The following is a 22769-nucleotide window of genomic DNA, read 5'->3' as shown; positions in this document are numbered from 1 at the left end:
GCATCATTCATGGAGAGCATGGTTTCCATGAGGAGCTGACTCATCTTTAATTCTTTCAAAGCAGGTACTATCACCTGCTTCCCCCAGAGTGTGCTGTCACCACGTGACCCCAGTGTAACTGGCACAGTACTTTGCCACTGCGACCTCAGGGAAGCTTGTACTGAAGGAAGTCATTAGTCCCAGACGTTTAGCCAACAGTGATGCAGGACCAAATACAATTCAGAAAAGATTCCAATTGACAGGGTTTAGCTTGTTCTAGAGAGATATCAATAGGCATCAATAAGTGGAATGTTAGCTCTAGTCTCACACTACAGCTCACCACACGCCTGGACAATTTGCTCAATGCTTTATGCCTCAGTTTGCCCATCCTCAGTGACTTGAGTGTCAAATAGCTACTTCTGCCTTTCCTGCCTTGTTTGTGGTCAGCATGACACTTATACTGACAAAGGGGTGCAAGATAAAGTGTGGAGAGTTTCAGTTTCTGAGAGGAAAGAAAGTGATCATTCACCAGGTGGTGACCACGACCCTTAGGACTTACTGTATTTCTGCAGCTGGTTGGCCAGGCAGTAGGTAGTAGCTTGGCATACAAGGAATTTCTGGGTGAGATCTCGGAAGTCCTGCTTCTGTTTGGTCAGCTCTAAGTGCAGCTCCTGGTTGATCTCCAGCACTGTAAGTTCTGCCCTCGGACCACACGAAGCGCCAAGAGATCCTGCCATGGTGACGTGCGGCAGAAGAGGTAGAGCCGGGGACTGGGGAGAAGAAACCCAGCATATGATGGATTAAAAACAAGTGAAATCACATAAGTTTAATCAGGATTGAGGCATGAGGAAAAGCAGGAGTATTCAACTTACTGTTGGGAACAACTTGATCACCAGCTCACAACACTTGAGGATCTGGAACCACAAAAACAACGTTCGAGAGCACAGAGCTCAGGGCCACAGGCACTGCCTGCTGCGCAGACTCTAACAGGAGTGATGGAGCGGGGCCCGGAGTGCCAGGTAACCGTCTGCAGTTGCAATAACAGAACTGGACGGTGGGGGGTGGCCATGGAATCCTGGGGGCCCCTGTGTTCTAGTTGCCTAGGCCACACTGCTTGGGGTCTCGTGAAGGTTGCCACAATGGGGACACCCCCTCTCCAGCCACTCTTAATGGCTTTCTATACTTGTGCTGATAGCACCAACCTATCTCTTCCCAAAAGTTATCCAAGCATTGCTGTCATTTTCCTTCTCCTGTGTCTATAAAAATACCAAGAGACAAATTGTTTTCTCAAAAGTCTTATTTTCTTAAGGGCTGTCATGAAGTCACACCACCTTCTCTTTAAGTGGTAACAGGCCTTATGGCTTTTTCGCAAGTGAAAGATGTCAGACTTGTAGAATGTCATGGCGTCGTCCTCTGGGTCTTTGCCAGTTTTGTGTAACTCATAAAAACTGTAGGACAAAGAGCAGAATATAATGTTAAGTGAATGAATAATTAATTTATGAAAGTCTTCTCAGTCCTGACTCAATATTCTGTTCACTGCATCCCTGTGTTATTTCAGATCCTTATCTCACTGGGGCAGCTTGCTGGCTCCATAAACTTCTCTCACGCTTGACGTGCCAGTGTTATAAACTCCTCCTCCAGGTGTGGATTACTCTATTTTTGTTTTTCTTAATGTCTCTAAACACTGTATTTTATAATTGTCACGTATGAATTGTATTCTAGTCCCACGTAATCGTTTTCCAAGCTGTCAAATTGATGAAAACAAATTCTGCACATGTCGTTGAATAGAGACCATGTCTTTGGGAAAGACTTGTCAGCATGATGCTGTTGTTCTATATTCATCCAGTTCACCCACATACTGAACAGACAGGGATGCAGAGCAGTGTTCATGGAACTCTGCTTGATAGCTCTCTTTGAGTTTTCCTCACGCCATTGCCCTGGGCTCCACTCCACAAATAAAACATGGTAAGTTCAAGGTCATGGATCAGGGAGGGTTGATGATCCTTAGTGTTCGTGTGTCCTTGTGCTCAGGGACATAGAAGATTAGCTTGAGAGGAGAGGGGCAGGCAGGCGGGGGAAAGTGAGGTTCTAAAGGAAGTCCTCACTTGCTCAGCATCTGTCCCTTTCTGGGTCTGGTGACACTGAGACTTAGGAGACACTCTGCAGCATCACTCTCTTCACTTTAGCTGCTGGACTAACCTGAATTGAGAGTGCAATGGGTGTTCCCAAGTACCCCTGAGCATTTGTGTCAAGGTTAAAGATGGAGGACTACCTCAGCCACTTAGGAAAGCTTGTCTTCTCCCCGCCCCATGCCATCCTCCCACCACACTGCTTAATGCCGTTGGTGTGTGAGATCCAGCAGAGGCTTTACAGAAATCTATTTTGTGGTGTCTGTGGGGCCGGAAATTCTCTGTGGGAAAAAAAATGTGTCAAATTCCTTCACTTTACCCTGATGAACCCAAAGGCTCACAAAAGGTACCCGGCTTCCTTGAAGCCACAAGTAGCTCCACTCCTGGTACGATGTGCTCTTCTCTCAGGCCCTGACTTTTCTCCAAATAGTCACTGTTGGCTAGAGTCAAACTAGGCTGGTCACTCTATAAAGCGATTGGCAGCACATGGACTAAATATTCAACAGCCATTTTAATCAAATATATTGCCAAAGTATCTTCCAAAATCGCATACTGTCCTTTTATACATACCCATTTGCAACTGCAAAAGCCCAAAGTCATATTTTCCTGATAAGCTGTGGTCATTGTCATCACCTTCATTCACTTTAACCTGTAAACTGAAGGTCTCTGTATTATTACAGTACGTTAGAGGCACAGATGGGCCTACAGCTTGTTTAAGTGCATGAAGAGACTCCTGTGTCTCTGTGGACCAATGGAGTTGAGCAGCACTCTTTCTCCTACATAAGTCATCTCAGATTGTTTTAAGAGAATCCTGATTTTTCTATCCATGGTAACATTTCTCTAAAGAACATATGCTTTCTGGATTGAGTCTTAGTGAGAAAATGCTTCCCATTGCAGTAAGAACTATAAAATAAATCATCAGTCTGAATCCGGGCTTTCCTTCCTGAGCAAACTCTCCTGGGACTTTGAAGGTTTTCAATGAGCTGGTACTTACTTAACAAATGATACAGATAATGATTTTTTCATAGCACTTCAAATATTGCACTAGGACGCTATGCATGTCAGTGAAGTAATGAATTCGTCTTCAATCACCTCTGTGTAGGAAGAATTTGGACAACTATTTTTGACTGGACAGAATGTACTTGTGAGTTTCCTCACACAGTACTATCAGCCCTCAGTGTGAACTGGGTTGTGATGGAGGTGGGTCTCGAGAGTTGAAAAGTAATCTGCTCTCTCCTTCCATCACTGAGTCATGAATGCTCAGTGGAACACGTGGAGGTTGTGGCCATTGTCACCCTTGTGAAACCACCAGCCCAGCCAATCCCAGCTATGTCCCAGTGACCCATCTCATGGGAACATCCCCCTTTTCAGGCTACAAAACCATGGGAAGGATGCGAGTTACAAGGTGACTCTCTCCTTCCCTGAGTGATCTTTGAGCTCATTCACCTGTTACTGCAATGGTTGCTGGTTCAAGTGCAACAGGGTTGTTTGTTTGTTTGTTTGGACAGATCCCAGGTCTATTAAAGCTCAGTTTGTACTGCATATTCTTCCTTAGTAACCTTCTCTCTGACCCTTATCCTCAATCTCTCTATTCAATAAGACATGGGAAAATCCTGTCTGAACTCCTGAGGTTCACATTAGTTATGAAAAGACTTCTTAGAAAGAAAATTTTTCTCCCTCTTTTCTTTTAAGGATAAAAACAAGTTCTGGATTTTGTAGTCTTGCTATCTCACGGATAATACCACGTTTCTTTCTGAAGCGGAGTTTTTGCAGCTGCTCGTTCTTGGAAAGCTGGTGTCGATTCACTTAAGCCAAACACCAGGAACACCCTTCTGATTAAACAACTTGGGTTTTAGTACTTTGCAGCTGGAAAGACACATTATGGTCTGAGTAAAAGGGTGTCAGAAAGAGTCTCCTATCAGATTTGGGCTTTGCTTGGATGATATGAAGGAGGATGGGAGGAAGCAGGGTTTGTTCCATACTCAATACTGTGAGTCAGCATGGGCAGGTCTGTGACTGAAGTAAAAAAGTAAAAAATATTCCCTTAAAAAAAAGAGGAGGTTTGGGGTTTTGTAGGTTGCACAGTGACATTGGTTTGTCTGTGCCTGGACAAAATTAGGAGGTAGCCTTATTTTGCTTGATTATTAAGGTCTCAGAGTAATCTTGTCTGAGTTTAATATTCTTTACCTGAGATTGTTTATTTCTAACATGAGAACAAATCAGTTTGGCTGGTAGCGTCAGCTCAATTCAGGCATCAATTCATGTACCTAATTATTTATGAGCATTTATGGGGTCCCTGTGGGTAAAGCATGGTGTTAATTCTACTGGGAGATTCAGACTGAGGGGACACATTCCTTTCTGAACGGAGCTTAAACGTGACTCTTCCCAGGACAGTGGGTTATCAGTAGGTGAGAACATCAAACTCCGAATGGCTCCACGTGGTGAGAGGGAGATGATGAGAAGGAACAATGACTCTCAGCTCATTGTCCTCGGCACAGTAAAATCCATGGGGCTTCTTTTCGGTTTCCTCTCTCTACTTTGCTGGAAACTCTCTCCAGGTGGGAAACCGGAGCGATTGTGGGGCCCACTTGTTTGTCTTTCGTTTCTCAGGGATCACTCACTAACCTTTATTGCCTGAAGCTCAGTCTCTTGAAAATATTTGTTTCCTGTATCCCATCCAGTTTGTTGTTATCATTTTCTTTGTTTGTTTCTCTCAGGAGAGTAAATCCAGCTTCCGTTACTCTGTATTCACGTGGCACCCTTTTAACAAATCCAAGCTGGAAAATGTCTCTCAAGATTCTGAAGTGACTTTTACACAATAAAGAGCACAGCCATGACCAGGGTGAAACTGTGAACCTAGGAAACCTCTTAAAGCTTGCATTTTAAAAGCACCCTACCAGATCCAAGGACAGAAGTGTCTGCGTCTGTATTAGAGGATGCAGAAGTCCCATAGGCCCCTGCCCAAGGACTGAGGGGATGTTCCTTTGAGGTCTGTGCTAAAAACCAGTTCTCCGTGAGTGGACATGCCCCTTGAGAAGCATGTCAGCCTTGGTTACTTTAATTCCCCAAAAGGTCCCTCAGCGAAGGATGAACATGACTACAAATTGGCCAAAGGGAACGTGTTGACTTTCACGAGGTGTCTCTAAGGAAACACTGGTCCAAGGCTGACTTACGTTCCCGAGGGAGCCAGGAAGAGACACCAGATGTTTAAAGTCCCTGGGCTGCAACCAGTCACTCAAGGAGGGGCAAAGGTTCCCAGACTCTCTCTCGGGAACCTCACTGTGTTGTTCCAATAGAGACCCCGGAAAGCACTCCACCCACAAGATCTTCTCCTCTTGTGGGTACAAAACGTTCCTGTGCCTGACTTGCTACGCACCGGACACGGTGCTAGATACTACTGCTTGTGAGTTGGGGGTATTGCCTGTCCGTTATAAAAGACAAAAATAAAACTGAGGAAAGCCAGTTAAGCTATCAGAAACATCTGTCTTCCCTGGGCTGGGAGAGGCCGTCACCTGGCCACACGGGGCTCCCTGAGTTCAAGATCTCTGCTGGTGTTTCTGCAGTAAAGGGGTAAGCTGGCCAACTCTCTTTCCAACAGAAAATGGGAAGTGGAACTAGTCTCAAATAAAGTGTTCCTGTTTCATGGATTAGGGCCTTAATCCTCATTCACCTGGAGGGTTGTCGATGCACACAGTCTGGCACTTGAAAGAAATGCAGCATGTTTTTCCCCAGAGCAACTTAGAAGGGGAGCAGGAAGTTTTGCCCTCTGGGAAAAATGTGTCCCAGAAATGCCTTCCAAGAGTTTACCCCTACTACTAAATATATTAAAATGGTCTCTTATTAACCATAAATGGCAGTAAAGAGTTCAAACACAGTTCCCCAATAGTAGAATTTGTGTGCTCGAGATCCCAGATTCAGGGAAATGATAGGTTTCAGCACATTCGGGGTGCAGTGGATAAGCCTCACTTTGGGAAAACTACCTTTCTTCGTGATCATGGTGTCCACCCGCCCTCGCACCACGCTAATGCAAGATACTAAAATTGAAGAAGTTGTGTGAGGGAGAACAGAGCATAACGAGGACTGTGTAATATCTGCTCAATTGATGTGTAAACCTAAACCTGTGCAGAACGTGATGTCATGGGAGAAACCTAAATGTCCATTGACAGATGCCTGGATAAAGAAATCGTGGTGTACGTATATAATGGCATACAATTCAGCCATAAGAAAGAATAAAATAATGTCGTTTGGAGCAACGTGGATGGAGCAGGAGACTGTCATTCGAATTGGAGTAAGCCAGAGAGAGAAAGAAAAGTAGCATATGCTATCACTTACATGTGGAATCTAAAAAAAAAGAAAGACACAAAAGGACTTATTTATAAATCAGAAATAGTCTCACAGACATAGAAAACCAGCTATTGGTCAGCAGAGGGGGAAAGGGGATGGGAAAGGATTAATTGGGATTTGGGGATGTGCAGATGCTCATTACTATATATAAAATAGATAAGCAACAAGTTTAGTCTGCATAGCACAGGGAACTATATTCAATATCTTGTGGTAACCTATAAGGAAAAAGAATATATGTATGTATAGGTATAACTGAAAAATTATGCTGTATACCAGAAATTGACACAGCATTGTAAACTGACTAGACATCAACTTAAAAGTCAAAACACTTAAAGAGCAAGGTTGTTAATTTTTTTTTAGAAAGGTAAGGATGCAACCCCCTCAAATCAAAGTGTTGGTGGCACCCTGTAACGGCGAGTTATTACTGACTGTGGAGGTGCACCAACCTGGAGTCTGAGCAGCTGGGGATTTCCACGCCCTTCCTTCAGCCTCCATCAGCATGGCAGGTCCTGTAGAATCCACATATCCCACCATGAAGGTCAAGGTGGCCTCGGTGCTCCAGAAGGTCCAGAGGGACCCGTGGCATCTGGTGAGACCCCAGAATCCATCGCGCCAGGCCCAACTCCGTCAAGATCCAGGACAACGGAGCTGCCACAGTCGCCCCACCTGCGCCCACAGAGAAGAGCAAGTGAGGACAAGAACTAAGAGCCACAGGGGGAGGTCGCTGCCTGAAGCATAAAAGCAGCTCAGGAGGGAGGCTTGGTGAATTGGGAGACTCAGAAGCAGGAGAATGAGTGGAAGTAAGACCAGAACGTTCCCTGCTGGGCTTCAAGCACAGGTCTTCCAATTAGGAGTCCTAGGCTCATAGGCTCCTGTTGTGCTCAGAGCCTGCGGAGGGAACCTGCTCCAGCGTCCCTGCCTCCTCGGCTGGAAGTTCATTCAGGGGCACACTGGGGCCCTGACACGAGCGAGCGGCACTGGACGCCCCATGGCGGGGCCCGGGGCCCACGGCCCTGGCCGCCTGCTCCCCGCCGCCCCGGAGCCCCCGCAGGTGCCGACCCCGCCTCTCGGGCTGAAGTCCCCCATGTGCCACCTCCCCTGCGCTCCGCCGGCGCGCTGCACCCTCCGCAGAAAGGGAGGCTGTGAAAGGCTTTCCAAACGGGCCGCTCTTGGAAGCTTTCCAACCGGCAGCTGAGTCCCTTAAACGTCCCGAGGGTGGAAACGTCCAGAGGCCCGTCGGGCACCGCACGGAACTCCCCACCCGGGACCGAGCGAGGCCTTGAGTCTTGGGGATGCGGGAGGCCGTGAAGGGGGGACCCAGAAACCTGAAGAGGAGAAAGAAGCCAGGGAGGAAAGAGCCCAGAAGAAACGCGGTCACCTGCTTTTCCCCGACGTCCCCCCCGCGGGGCGGGCGCGGCCAGGCTGCTGGTGGGGCGCCGCGTAGGGGCCTCTGGGGTTCGAACACGACTCCCAACAGAGAGAGGAATCTGTCCCCAGGGGAAGCCGGAAGGGCTTGCACCCTTTGCACGTCGGGTGCCAGGGCAGGGCAATCCCAGGAAGCCCCGAGGGCTGTTCTGATGGTCGTCTGAGCTCCCAGGCGCAGCGGGAGGAGGATACAAGAGGAAAGGAACACTTTTTGTTATTGTGTTTCTCCTGGCGAGAATTTTTACCTCAGGGCAGAAAACTCTAGAAATCCCGGCAGAGCAGGTGGATTTGGGGCAGGTCTAAACCCCCTGCCTGTGGCACATCCCCGAGAGGACTTCGTGTCCCTCACGACGTACAAACCCGCAGAGACGCGCCGAGGGAAGGCGAGCGAGGCGCCCCCTGGCGTCGCGGAGGAAGCGGGCTCGGGGCGGCGTGAGCGAGCGCCCGGCAGGAGGCGGGTCCTGGGCCCGCGGGGCTGCGCGCCGCCTGGCTCCGCGGGGGGCGTCGGGCCGTCCTGCGGTTCCAGGGCTGTCATGGTGAGCACTCTGGACTCTGAATCCAGATATCCGAGGTCGAGTCTTGGTGGGACCTTCCCTTTAGGCCGCGCCCAACCGACTCTTATCCGGCAGCCCCAACTCCGCCGCTGCCGGAAAGAGACTCGTTGGGCCTCAGATACGCGCTGAGTGGACGTGCTCTCCCGCTCCCGCCTCCCGCTTTCTGCTGCTCTCGGACGCGACGGTCTCGGTCCCAGGAAGGAAGCTGCACAGCCACAGTCCCTCTGGCTCCCGCCGCCGCCTCAAAGCCGCGTCCCCCGCATTTTGCCGGCTCCTCCTCAGGAGTCGGGGTCCCGGTATCGGGCTTCTCTGGGCTGCGGGGTCCAGGCAGCGAGCAGGTGGGGGGCACCCAGCCCGGGGCGTCCCCGCTGGACCAGGGGGACTGTGTCCGTCGCCGGACGTCGGAGACCCCTGCCTGGACGCCAAGGGCACAGAGACAGCGCCAGTGCCCCCCCCCCCTTGTCGGGTCACCCTGGGTCTCGGAGGTAAAGGGCAGAGGCTGTGCCCGCTGAACCTTACACCGCAAGGGGCTTCACACCGCATGTCTTGTAACCGTATGATCGTCTGTCCCTGTGAGGACCTTCTCTAAGACAGGGCAAGTGTTGGGGATGCGTAGGGAACCAGGTCAACAGAGTCCTTGACCCCATGTAATTAATTTCTAGTGGGGAGGTAACAGAAGATACATAATACAATTACTGATGGGCATAAGCAATATGAGGGAAATAATAGAAAGTAACTTGGATGAGGACTATGGGAGATAGAGCGGCCAGAGAAGGCTTCTCTGAGCAGATGACGTGTAAGCTGAGGCTGGGGGATGGAAAGGAGGCAACTCTGGGGAAGATATTTCAGGCAGAGGGAATAGTAGGTGCAAAGGATCTGAGTCAAAACAAAGTCTGGTATTCCTAACAGGATAAGTCCGGCGTGCCTAGAGATTCATGAATGAGGTAGAAAATGCTATAGGTATTGAAGTTGGAGACGTAGGCAGGAGCAGGTCACTAGGTTTGTTAAAAGGGTTAAATCTATGCAGAGTGTTTATTAGGACCTGGAACACAGTGAGCCCCTAGTGAATACTGGCGACTGTGGTAATTATCATGATGTTTAGTAAAATTTGTCATAATAAAACCATTTGGTTGTCATTCTCTGGTGAGGAGAGATGGAAGATACAACATAGAAAGTTTAGGGCCTACAGTGTTAACTTTTGATAGGACTTCTTCATTGGTGGTGGCATGTTCTTCCACCAGGAGGGGTGTGGTGTTTGGTGATCTCTTGTGATGTTAACTATTGATGGTTGAAGCCTGTAGCCATTAATTCATTAAGGCTGCAAAAATGGAGCTGTTCTATCATTTTTTCATCTATTAGCCAAAATACTTAAATAAAGAAAAGCTTCTATTCGTGCATCTGCTCATGGTAACTCATTTTTTAGGAAGTATAATACACTCATTAATTAAACAAATTTGGTATGTTTTATAGTGCTAACAAAAGTGGAGGGCATCATTAAACCACGTTACAGTTTCCCGTAAAGCAGCCTGGGTACCAGAGTGTGGCTTGTTGATCCGACCCAGTAGCACACTGTTCATGCTCTGGCTTTTATTTGCATTACTGGCTGATAGTGACATGATACGGAAAAACATTTGCTTCAGTGTTAAAACATAACTGTGGCACATACTGTTTCCTCTACCCACTGACTCCAGGATTTCTTTTCTCCACAGTTGGAACTTTCTGCCCTCCAGTCCAAGATGGCTGTGCAGGAAGAAGAGATGCAGGTTCAGGCCTCTGATATGGAGTCTCTGACCAGGAACATGCAGATTAGAGAAGACCTCATCAAGGTCTTTCAGAGTTTTTTAAAGACCACTGGGCATGATTACAGCTCAGAATACCTATTGGGCATCTTCAGACAACGTGTGAATACGCTGAGTCCCGTGGCCAGTGCTTATTTCTTGATGCGCTGTTAGTCTGAGCCTCTTGATGTTACCATATTCTCTTTGACTTACATCAGACTTGCTAAGATGTCATAAAGAAGATATCATTACCTTCATATGGCTTGTTAATATCCCATTTAAAAGTAGAGCAGACTGTTTCATGAGCATTTGTTCCTTTGTTCCTCTGCTGAATAGCATTTTTCTTACTGTACTTGTTTTTTGACTTTTAGGACCTGCAGATGCAGCTGGTTGATCCTGAACACATACCAGCTATGGAACGCCTGACCCAAGAAGTCTTACTTCTTCGTGAAAAAAGTTGCTTCAGTAGAATCACAGGGTCAGGAAGTTTCCAGAAACCGAAGACAACAAGTAAGTTATTGGAGCACAAACCTTATTTTTACTGTGAAATAAACAATGGAAAATCTGTCAATCTAGTTACTTATGAAGGTATCTGTTGGTGGAATTTCACAGACAATCTGTGCCCTCAAGTTCCCTGCCTTAGTCCGTATCAGCCACACATTCTCCTTTCTAACGTGTGTAGCTCCTTCATAGCTACCGCCCCATATCTGACCTTTCTTCAGTGCCAAACTTGCTAAAAATATCTCTTAGCCTGTATTCCACCCCCACCGTGTCTCCAGTATCGTTTCTCTCACTGACTACTCACCTCACTCCAGTCTGGCTTTTCGCTCTGTTTAAGTTCACTTAAACACATCTCTGCTGGTTGTGCACTGTCATAGCTCATCTTCTTCATAGCGCTGTTATAGCTCACAGTGACACGTGTCTATGACTGATGAATGTCTTTTGTTTCCGCTTATCTATATAACATAGATGGTAAGCTTAATATAAGATAGTCAGCTTATCCCTAGAACAGAGTCTAGCACATAGAAGGTGCTCAATAACTATTTTTTGAATGAATGAAGAGTGCTCATAAGTCCTAGTGTATGTTTCCCTTGTGCCCTCCCTTGCTTTCTCTTCTACTCCTCTCTCTCTCCTGTGCTTCTAGCTTCTCTCTCCTCTTTCTTCTTGCTCCCATTTTGAATTCTCCCTTATAGAGCTTTAAGGATAAAAAAAAAAAAAAAGATAACATGACACTGATTTGAAAACTGTAACACACTATAGAAAAGTTAAGTCGGTGATAAGATCGTGAGCTTTTTGAGTCATAGTACATGCGAATACATTGTCTGGGTCTCTTTCTCAGGATTATCTGTGACTTCACGTCTCAAGTCTCCATTTGTGCATTGCTTTTGTTTTTTACCCCTCAGTTGCTGCTGATGCTGGAAGGTCTGGTAGATGAATGGAGTCAGCTCAGTGAGGCCTTACAAGCAGAGACACAGCTCTGTAGCAGCCTGGTGAAGTTCCATGCCCATCCAGAGAGGTAAGGGAGCGGCTACATCATTTTTACTTTTATTTCTCATTAAGTGCAGATGCTTACAATACATGAAGGGAAAGATAAAGAAAGCAGTTACTGGGACTGCCCAATTTGTCATTTATTGTGTGGATTGCTCTGAGCCTCAGTGTCTAAAATTTAAGTCAAGAATAGGGCCCATGGAGAACTAAAGAACATTGATTAAGGAAATTAACTACAAAGTGAAATGAAAGGACGCTACACAGTAACTTGAAGCCATATGGAGAAATAATGATTCCAGTAAAGGAAAAGTATATAGGCAATTATAAATGGTAGTATGTTGTAACAATGGTTTGCAACTATACTTTTTGTTTCCCACATGATTTAAGAGACTTATACATTTAAAGAAAAAAAAATCTGTTATATTAGTATTATTTTTACTTTGGTTGTAACTCCCAATCTTGTTTCCTACATAATTGAACAGACTAATGCATTTAAATGTATTGTTAATTTATGTTTTGCAGCATATAGTGCATAAGGATGTAATTTGTGACATCAACAACCAAAAGGGGTAGGATGCCGCTATAAAGGAGCAGAGTTTTTGTATATTTTTGAAGTTAAGCTGGTAATAATTCAAATCAGAGTACTATAACTTTATGATGTTAAATGTAATCCCCATAGTAACCACAAAGAAAATAGCTATGGAATATACACAAAAGGAAATGAGAAGAGACTTTAAATATTTCCCTACAAAAAAAAATCAACTAAACACAAGAGAAAAGAGTAATGCAGGAAATGAAGGGGGGAAAGTCATAAGGGATATAGAAAACCAATAGCAAAATGACAGAAGTAAGACCCTCCTTATCAGTAATTACTTTAAATGTAATGGATTAAACTCTCCAGTCAAAGACACAGATTGGCAGAATGGATAAAACACATAGTCCAACTATATGCTATCTTTAAGAGACTCATTCTAGAGCCAAAGACACACATATATTAAAAGTGAAAGGATGGAAAAAGATATTCCATGCAAATAGTAACCAAAAGAGAGCAGGAGTGGCTATACAATTAGCAGACAAAATAGACTTTAAATCAAGAAAGGTTATAAGATACAAAGAAATGCATTATATATTAATAAAAGTTTCAATACAGCAAGAATATATAATTACAAACTTTCACATACCTAATAATAGACCAGCAAAATTTTATAAAGCCAAAACTGACAGAATTTAAGGGAGAAATAGAAAGTTGTACCATTATAGTTGGACACGTCAGTATCCCACTCTCAACAATGGATAAAACAACTGGACAGACGATAATTAGGGGAAGAGGACTTGGGCATCACAATAACATAACTAGATCTAACAGACATGCAGAACACTACCAAACAACAACAGCATACATCTTCTTCTCACATACATATGAACATTTTCCAGGAGAGACCATTTGCTAGGCCACAAATTAAGTTTCAGTAGATTTTAAAAGATAGATGTTATGCAAACTATCTTTTCCAGTCATAGTGGGATGAACTTAGAAATCAATAACATAAGAAAAATTGGAAAATTTACCAAATGGTAGAAATTAACCAACACAGTTTAAAACACCAGTGAATCAAAGAAGAAATCACAAGGGAAATTAGAAAATAGTTAGAGATGAATAAAAATGAAAATACAACATTAAAAAACAATGAGATGAGCAAAAGTGGTACTAAAGGGAATTTACATCTATAAATGCCTACATTAAAAAAAGAAAGAACAATCTGAAATCAACAGCCTAACTTTACACCTTAAAGAACTACAAAAAGGAGAATAAACTAAATCCAAAGCTAGGAGAAGCAAGGAAATAACAAAGATTAGAGCAGAGATCAGTGAAATACAGAATAGAAAAACTGTAGGGAAAAAAATCAATGAAACCAAAAGTTGGTTCTTTGAAAAGACCAACAAAATTGACAAATTTTTAGCTAGATGGACTGAGAAAAAGAAGACTCAAACTGATTGTAAAATAGTACTAAGAATAATTGTATATGAACAAATTGAATAATCTAGATGAAATGGAATTCCTAGAAACACAAAATTCCTAGAAACACAAAACTGACCAAGACTAAGTCATGAAGAAATAGACAATCCGAGTAGACCTATAGCTAGCTGTATAATAGAATCACTGCGTAATTGAATCAGTGATCAAAAATCTGACGAGAAAAAGCCCTGGATGTGATGGCTTCAGTGGTGAATTCTACCAACATTTAAAAAAGAACTAAGACCAGTCCTTTTCAAACTTTTCCAAGAGATTAAAGAGTAGGGAACACTTTCTAATTTATTCTATGAGGCCAGCATTACCCTGATACTAAAGCCAGACAAAAACACTGCAAGAAAACTACAGATCAATATCACTTATGTACATTGGTGCAAAAATCCTCAACAAAATGCTAGCAAACCAAATTTGTCTGTATATTAAAGTGATTATACAATATGACCAAGTGAGATTTACTCCTGGAATGCAAGCTTGGTTCAACATAGGAAAAAAAAAAATCATTCAGTGTAATATATCACATTAACAGAATGTAAGAAGAAAAATACATGATTATCTCAATTTATGCAAGAAAAAGCACTTGACAAAATTTAATACCCTTTCATGTTTAAAAAAAAAAAAAAAAAAAGAAGCTGGAATAGAAGGAAACTACCCAAACATAAAAAATGTATACATAAAAAATCCACAGTGAACACCATACTCAATGGTGAAAGACACTGCTTTTCCTCTAAGATCAGGAAGAAGGGAATGATGACTGCTTTCACCGCTTTTATTCAACATAGTACTGGAGGTTATAGCCAGAACAATAAAGCAAGAAAAATAAATAAAAGGCATCCAAAGTGGAAAGGAGGAAGTAAAATTATCTCTGTTTGCAGATGATATGATCTATGTAGAAAACTCTAAAGATTCCACACCCCAAAAAATCCTATTGGAACTAATAAATGAATCCAGCAGATTAGCAGGGTACAAAGTCAACACAAAAATCAGTTGTGTTTCTGTGCACTAACACTTAACAGTCTAGAAAGGAAATTACAAAAACAATTTGATTTACAATAACACCAAAAAGAATAAAATAAGAATTAACGAAGGAAGTAAGAGATTTATACAATGAGAACTACAACACATTGCTCAAAGACATTAAAGAAGACATAAATAAATGGAAACATCCCATGTTGATGGATTAGAAAACCTAATACTGTTAAAATGTCAATACTAATCACGGCAATGTATAGATTCAATGTAATTACTATCAAAATCCCAATAATGGTTTTTGCAGAAATAGAACGATCCATCCCAAAATTCACATGGGGGAATCTCAAGGGATCTTGAATAGCCAAAACAATCTTGAAAAAGAACAAAACTGGAGGATTCATACTTCCTGATTTTGAAGCTTACTACAAAGCTACAACAATCAAAACTGTGGTGTGTGGGGAGGGGTGGGCATTATAACTTAGTGGAAGAACACATGCTTAGCATGCACGAGGTCCTGGGTTCAATCCCCAGTACCTCCATTTAAAAAAAAAAACCTCCCCCCTCAAAATTCCCCCCTTAAAAAAAAAAAAAAAACCTATGGTATTGACATGAAGGCATACATATAGATCGATGGAATAGAGAGCCCAGAACTCGCATATATGGCCCAACAATTTTTAACAGGAGTGCCAAGATCATCTAACGAGGGAAAGGGCAATCTTTTCAGTGAATGATGCTGGGAAACTGGAGAGCCACATACAAAAGGATGAAGTTGGACTCAACACCATATACAAAAACTACCTCAAAATGTATCAGGGGCCTAAATGCAAGAACTAAAACAATAAAACTCTTAAAAGAAAACAGGAGAAAAGCTTCGCAGTGTTGGATTTAGCAGTGATTTCTTGGATATGACACCAAAGGCAGGTAACAAAAGAAAAAATAGGCAAATTGGACTTCAAGAGAATTTTAAAATTTTGTGCACCAAAAGACACTCAGTGAAGCGAAAAAACAACCCACAGAATGAAAGAAAATATTTGCAAATCATACTTGCAAAGGGATTACTATCCAGAATATATAGAAAACTAAAATTCAACAACCAAAAAACAAACAACCTGAATCAAAAATGGACAAAGAACTTGAATAGACATTTTTCTAAAGATATACAAATATTCAGTAAGCACATCAAAAGATGCTCAACATCACTAATCACTTGGGAAGTTTAAGTCAAAACTACAATGAAATACTACCTCACATCAATTAGAATGGCTATTATCAAAAAAAAACAGAAAACAACAAGTGTTGGTGAGGATGTGGAAAAATTGGAACCCTTGTGCACTATTGGTAGTATTTTTAAATGGTACAGCCACTATGGAAAACAATATGGTGGTCCCTCAAAAAACTAAAAATAGAATTCCCACATGATCCAACAATCCCACTTCTGGATATATACCCTAAAGAATTGGTAACAGGGTCTCAAAGAGATATTTGTATACCCATGTTGATAACAGCATTATTCACAGTACCTAAAATACTGGAGCAGCCCCAGTGTCCACTGATGGATGAATGGATAAGCAAATGTACTGTGTACACAATGGAATATTACTCAGCCTTAAAAAGGAAGGGAATCCTGACACATGCTACAACATGGATAAAACTTGAGGGCATTATACTAAGTGAAATAAGCCAGTCACAAAAGGATAAAAATTGCATGATTCCACTTGTATAAGATACTTAGAGTAGTCAGATTCGTGGAGACAGAGTGTAGAGCTGGGATTGCCTAGGTCCGGGGGAAGTGGGGAAAGGAGAGTTATTGTTAGTGGGTAGAGTTTTAGTTTTAAAAGATGAAAAGAGTTGTGGAGATGGATGGTGGCAATGGTTCTACAACATTATGAAAGTATTTAATACCACTGAACTGTACACTTTAAAATGATTAACATGGTAAAATTTATGTGCATTTTACCACATTGAGAAAAATTGGGGGAGAAAAGGCAAGAGAAAACATGAAATTGGGGACAGTGGTTACCTCTTGTTGAGGGATATAGGAGGGAGTGTGGTGAAGAGGAACACAAAGGAAGATGCGAGTTATTACTGCTGTTTCAGCTTTCTTGTCAGGTGGTGGTCTCATGGGTGTTAACCACATGATGTTTTATAACTAATATTTTGATAAATGTCTTTTAAATGCATGAAATATTATATTTTAAAGTATCAGTGAGAAAATATTCAGAGGTGAAAGAAGGAGGGAATGTAGCTTGGAGGCAGGCCAGTTGTAGTAGTGGGCGTGGGTGGTGGCACAACCATGACATCCTGGGACCCCGGGGCCCATGGCTCTGGGAGGAGGGTGGCCCCGGTGCAGGTGGAGGAGGGCAGCCTCGGAGCCTCGCGGCGGGGCTGCAGGGCCGCTCTCGCCCACATGGGGGCGCCCCACACTGCCACATTCACCACATCCAGCCTGCGGGTGGCTGGAAAGGAGGGAAGCCGGGAGGAGGCCTTCTTGGGGAGGAAGGAGAGGGGAGGGCGGGGAAAGCATCCTGTCCGCCCACGGACTGGCCCCCCTGTCCAGGTTTCTTGTGTGTTCAGCCTTGAAGAAGGTCAGTGTGAGTTTCCTCTGGCAGCTGGAAACACAGGCGGCTTTCAGGCCCGAGGAATTCCTGCTTGTGTGTGTCAGGGCTGCCTGGGCGTGCGGGTGGGGGTGTTTGTTGTTTACTGAGGTGTGTGCAGTTGGCTTGTGCGGTGTTGGAAGTGACTGTATGTAAGTTATTGGGTGTGGCTGTGTGTTTCTCCAGGAATATAGTGGAGGGTGGAGGGGGCCGTGGAGAGGAGCAGTTCCTGCTTCCCCAGGGCTGGGGCTAGTACTAACAAGGAGGGGAGCCCACGCACCATGAGTACTCTGAACTTTCTCCCCCTCAAAGGAGTTCCAGGTCTGAAAGAGGAGGGATTGATCCTGGCTGCTGGCCATGGAGGGCACCTCCCTCAGCCAGACCCAGCAGGACTGTATACTGGGGACTTCCCCATGGGCCTGAGGACGGCCACCCCCTGCAAACCGCCTAGTGGTGGTTCAGCACCCAGGCAAAGGCTCGGATGCCACGCGGCTGCCAGGCCCTGGAGCCCGCCCCGTCCTGCTCCGGGACCTGGTGTTACCAGCTTGTGCCCGGGGCATAGCCCAGCAGAGGTCTGTGACCTGAGAAGCCACCGATCTCACTTTAGACCAGAACATTTTTTTTTTTTCTCCTAGAAGTGGTGGCAGAGAGCCCAGGTTTAAGGAGGGATGAAGGGCGGGAGAATTTGCCACCTCAAAATACACCTCTTAGACAGAAGGATTATGTTGAGCTGATTATTTTGAGAAACTGCAGCAAAAGGAGGAACTCTGAAAAACAGTGGAAATTACTTTTTTGAAAGAGAAATTTACATTTATAAAGGAATCTCCATTTGCAAGCATGTCTCCCTCAGTGGGGGGAGATTACCCACTGAGGGAGTAAATCACAGAGATCTTAAAACTCAGTGGAGAAGCAGTGACTTAAATCTGCATAACAAACCTTACCCTTGTTTACCCTGCTCTTCGCAGTAACCTCCCAGAAATGGCTTCCTCCCCCACCCTCACCTGTCTTTCCTCTGTCTTGGCCAAAGATGGTATTTAAACTGTTGGTTTAGGCCACCTGGGAGAGTTAACTTATTTTCCCTGGGTATCTCACTTGTAGACAAGTATATACGAATAAGCTTCTGTTTGTCTCTTGTTAATCTGTCTTTTGCTACAGGGGTCTCAGCCAAGAACTCAGAAGGGTACAAGGAAAGTTATTTTTCCTCCCCTACCGGGGGGACAGCTACCGGGGACCTAGAGGCTCCTTCCCATCCCACTAGTTACAGGCCGGCTTCTGCACATGAATGAGCTCTGCAGGCAGTACCCTGGTCTGGCGTCTCAGCCCAGGATTTGAGAGCATTAGGCTTGGTGGAAATTAAACCCAGGGGGTGGGGGGAGGGGGAGAGCCTCAGGCCAGTAGGCTGAGGCCCTGGACCCTGTCCCAGACAAGGGGGAAAAGTAAGTCCTGCGGCTCCTCAGAGTCAGATGAGGAGGAATAGCAAGTCCCAGGCATCCTGTGGACGAGAGCAGGATGTTGCAGAGCCCAGGAGGTGCCCTGTGGGGAGGGCAAACGAGAACAAACCCTGAGGCTCCGGCTGATCTCTCTGTCCTTGTCCTGACTTCTCCGTCAGTGGCCTGTACACCCCCTCTTTCCCAGGGGCTTCAGTTCCTAGGCCCAGCCAAACAACCCTGAGAAAAGCGTGAGAGGACAGCATCTTTCTGGGATGGGACCACTCTAGGGGGTAGTGGGACCTATCTGGGAGCAGGGGGCCAGGGCGCAAGGCTTAATGACTGTGAAGTCATTAATAAGAAGGCATTAGTATCAGGCCTGGGTTGGTTACAATTCCAGTTCAGCCACCTAGTATCCATTTAAATGAATAAATTGCTTAACCTAAGTGAACCTCAGTTTCATCATTTGCAAAATGAGAATAATTACCTTTGCAGAATTATGAAGATTTAGAAATTGGGAATGTAGAATGCTCAATCAATAGTAAATGCTGTTACTATTGAAACTGACTCCCCCTAAAACTGAGTTCCTCTGCAAGTTTATGATTAAACTCTCTATCTAAAACTTTATTCCCTTTCTTGTCTTGTACCTATTCCCCTCAGGACTGAGGAATATCAAAGAAAAGGAGGAATTGAAATTTAGCAGGACCCTGCAGGGACCTCCCAGGTATGAAAAGCCTTTCTGTGTCCCCTGCCTCGCTCCTGCCTTCAAGGCTTTAGTCTCCTAGGCTTGAGTTCCAAAGAACAGATTCAAGCAGTTACTAATTAGGGAAGTAAGGGAATGCAGAAACAGGAAAAAACGGTCAAGAAACAATAGTTCAGCTATAAAAACTATAAAAAGCTATAAAAAGTCCTAGGGAAATACATAACAATCTGACATGTATCTTTGAGTTATCCTACGGGAACTAAGACTCACACCCAGGTGGATGTCAGGCACGCCTGCTGGATCCCAGACCGGTTAGAACCAGAAGGTTGTGATTAAGATTCCTGACATATCACCCTGTTACCTCACTGCCAACCAAACAGGAAGGTCATGCACCCCGCAACCCTCATCTCAGATGTTACCTTTAAAGACCCTTCCCTGAAAGCCACCTGGCCGTGTGGGTCCTTTGAGCATGAGCCGCCTGTCCTCGCTGGGTCACAGCTGCAGTAAGTGCTGTGCTTTCCTTCACCACAACCCACTGTCAGTAATTTGGCTTTGCTGAGTGTCGGGTGAGCAGACAACGAAAAATACTGCAAGCCGTAACAATAAGCAAAGAATGCTGAAGCCATCAAGTCATCAGCGGCTGCCCGCCACCCCCAGTGAAGACAAGCCTGCAGCCCAGCCTCTGCAGCCATTCACAATGGTGCACTCTGAGGGCACTCCGAATAAGAAAGGCCAGGATACAGGCCCTAGATGGCTAGGTGCTTGTCAGAGGAACGAATTCATTGAGCCCAAATGTTTGCTCCCTCCCATACATAGAAAAGCACTAAATTCTTTAACTTGAGTTGTCTGGTTTTCTTTAGTTAACAAGTAACCTTTTAATGTTCCAACTGCTTGGTCTTTATTGTAAAACTCCTATATATCCTAGCTTCTCCCCTACCTCTTCCGAGCAGTCCCTCAGAGTGATCTGAGAGGCTGTCATCCAGGGCTCGAGTCCTCAGAATCGTCCAGCAAATAAAACATAATTCTCAACTTTTAGACTGCATTTATTTCAGTTGACAAGACCCAAATTTGGTTCAGTAACGCTATCATTATTTTCCAATGCCTAGACCCATGTGGGATGGCTCCAGGCCTCTCTCGCAGGCTGTGACAAAAGAAGTCCTATAATTGGCCTGAGCTACTGCCCTGTGATAGTGAATCAGTAAGAAGTTATTGTGTTACCCAGACAGTAATGGGGTTAATGTCTCAGTTGAGGACAGCCTCTGGAAAAATTCCTTGATTGTAAGGGCTGAGTCTATGGGATGGCAGGCAGCAAGGCCCAGGTGAGCCTCTCATTACATCTGGGATCTCACAGCAGAAGACACACAGAAGGAGGCCAGGGGTGGCTGCCTGTCTCTATTGTCTGCCCCAATAGAAGCGGGGGCCCCTGGGCTCTGACTAAGGCTGTGCTGATGTCCCTTGTACCTTTTCCGTCATGGGTATGAGATATCAGGGGTCAAGCTACTCCAGTGCTGGGGGGAAGAGAGAGGCCTAAACTCGGGCTATTGTGCACAGCCTTTCCCTTCTCCCTGCATATCCCTCCCTGCTCCAGAACCTCTCAGGCATCCTGTTGAAACTCCCTTAGGTGAGGCAGAGAGAAGCCTCCCTGGTTCCTGGCACATAGTAGCTTAATAATAATGAATAAATAAATATCAATAAATATTGCTGGAACTGAATTGTGTGCAGGCCATAAGGTTGATGGGAGGGAAGGAACTTCATGTGAATTCAGTCCAGAATTCAAGGTGGGGAGCCTGTGGGTGGGTACCACCCAGGGCCAAGTGCTAGGAGCTGATGGGGCCCCACCTTTCCGGGTGTGCCTGCTTTGAAACCTGGCAGCCACCCCAGGTTCCTCCCTGCTCCTACTCCCCTCTGTTCACTCTGCCTCCTCCTAGACTCCCTTGAACCGGCTCTACCTTTTCCCTTGTCTTCCTCCCAGCAACCATATTTCCAGTCCAGACCACTGCACTATTGTATTTGAAATCCTTCTCACTTCCAACCGACTGCACAAACCACATTAAAGTGATATTACTGAGACCAAAATGGTGAGCGTTCTCCCTGCTTGAACTCTACCATGCATCCCCATTGCCCACAGGATAAAATTCAAATTATTTAAAAAATGACATGTAAAGCCCCATGAGATCTCCATGCTCCTGTTTTCCTCTCTTTCATTTCTTACTCACTATCCCCACCCACCACTCTGTGCACTGGTCAGACTGAACTGTCCACTCATGGAAAATGCCAAGCACCCTTTATCTTCGAGGGTTTTCTATGTGTATATGCTTTCAGGGTGGAAATTAGCATTGTCTCATAGACACACATGCACACACACCTTGTTTCCTCCTGCTTAGTCTGGTTAATTTCTAGTTCTTCTTTAGGCCTCACGTTAGACACCACTAGTACTGGGAAACTGGCACTTTCCTCCCTCCCCTCTTCACCCCCCAAGACTGGCCTGGGTGCCCCCCCCCCCCAGTCTCCCAGCTCCCTGTGCTCCCCAGGCTTTTACAACATTGACCGCTTGCCTTTGCAATCCCAGTTTTTGCTCCCCCTGGAGCCTGCTCACTTCTTCAGGTCTCCCAGGACCTGGCCCAGTGCTGGCACATGGCAGGCGTGTAGCCATAACCAGTGTTGGCCAGAGCCCACCTTTGTTCGGCATGTGCTATGTGCCAGACCCGGGAGGGTGCCTCCAGTCATACATGCAGTTAATCCTCCCGTGGCTGAGTAGCACCCAGGATCTGTTCCCACCTGTCTGCTGTCCTTTGGAGGCAGGAAGCTAAAGCCTCACCTCCCAGACCAACTCCTTTGGGAGTAGAGGGTTCATATTGTGATCCAACACGAAGACCCTCATATGGGGTTTGGAAGGTGGAAGGGAGCCTTCCTGCTGCTTTGGCTGCTCCCTTCTGGCCAGCAGGGTCATACAGATGTGCATCTTTTCCTGCAGTGGTGTCCAGTGTGTGGTCCCCACCCACCGCAGCAGCAGCAGAGGTCCTGCCTGCTCTCTGGATCACAGCCATGTCAGTGTGTCCTGAACCCAGGAGTGCCAGTGGCAACCTCCAGTTGCCCACCTTCCTCTCCTGCCCAGGCTGAGGGAGCAGATCTTCTGGAGACTCAGCCCTTCCTCCTCCCCTCCCCGATCCAGCCATCCAGCCAAAATCCTCTGTATCAAATCACTTTCTGCTCAAAATACCTCGACTGGTTCCTATTTCCAGCACTGAACTCTGGCTGATACGACCATTCTTATCTTATTTTACAGATGAGGAAACTGAGGCACAGAGAAGCAAAGTGATCTTCCCAGAGCCACACAGCCAGTGAGTGGT

General features: G+C 45.3%; 2 protein-coding genes across 5 annotated transcripts in view; one reads left to right on the top strand and one right to left on the bottom strand.

Annotated features, from left to right (window-relative positions):
* The window catches only part of LOC102503774 (putative neuroblastoma breakpoint family member 5), a 14525-nt gene extending 5989 nt beyond the window's left edge, over positions 1–8536 (bottom strand). The window contains exons 1-5 of one of the 4 annotated variants that reach the window (XM_032487004.1): positions 8123–8536; positions 6899–7118; positions 2679–2764; positions 852–1427; positions 539–749 (exon numbers count right to left, since the gene is read on the bottom strand). In XM_032487004.1, coding sequence (XP_032342895.1) covers positions 539–716 — 178 coding nt within the window. In that variant the 5' untranslated portion in view covers positions 717–749; positions 852–1427; positions 2679–2764; positions 6899–7118; positions 8123–8536. The remainder of the gene's footprint in view (positions 1–538; positions 750–851; positions 1428–2678; positions 2765–6898; positions 7119–8122) is intronic. The other 3 variants (XM_032487005.1, XM_032487003.1, XM_032487006.1) reach the window with 3 other exon arrangements.
* Positions 6952–22769, top strand: LOC106731064. Its single transcript, XM_032488201.1, has 7 exons — positions 6952–7140; positions 8329–8413; positions 8507–8916; positions 10141–10257; positions 10581–10719; positions 11613–11725; positions 22706–22769. Exons 1-6 carry the CDS (start codon positions 6952–6954, stop codon positions 11642–11644), a joined length of 972 nt encoding a protein of 323 aa, XP_032344092.1. The 3' UTR covers positions 11645–11725; positions 22706–22769.

This window comes from Camelus ferus, chromosome 9 (assembly GCF_009834535.1).
Source record: "Camelus ferus isolate YT-003-E chromosome 9, BCGSAC_Cfer_1.0, whole genome shotgun sequence".
Lineage (NCBI taxonomy): Eukaryota > Metazoa > Chordata > Mammalia > Artiodactyla > Camelidae > Camelus > Camelus ferus.
Note: the sequence above shows the minus strand (reverse complement) of the source record. Positions and strands in the feature narration are given on the sequence as shown.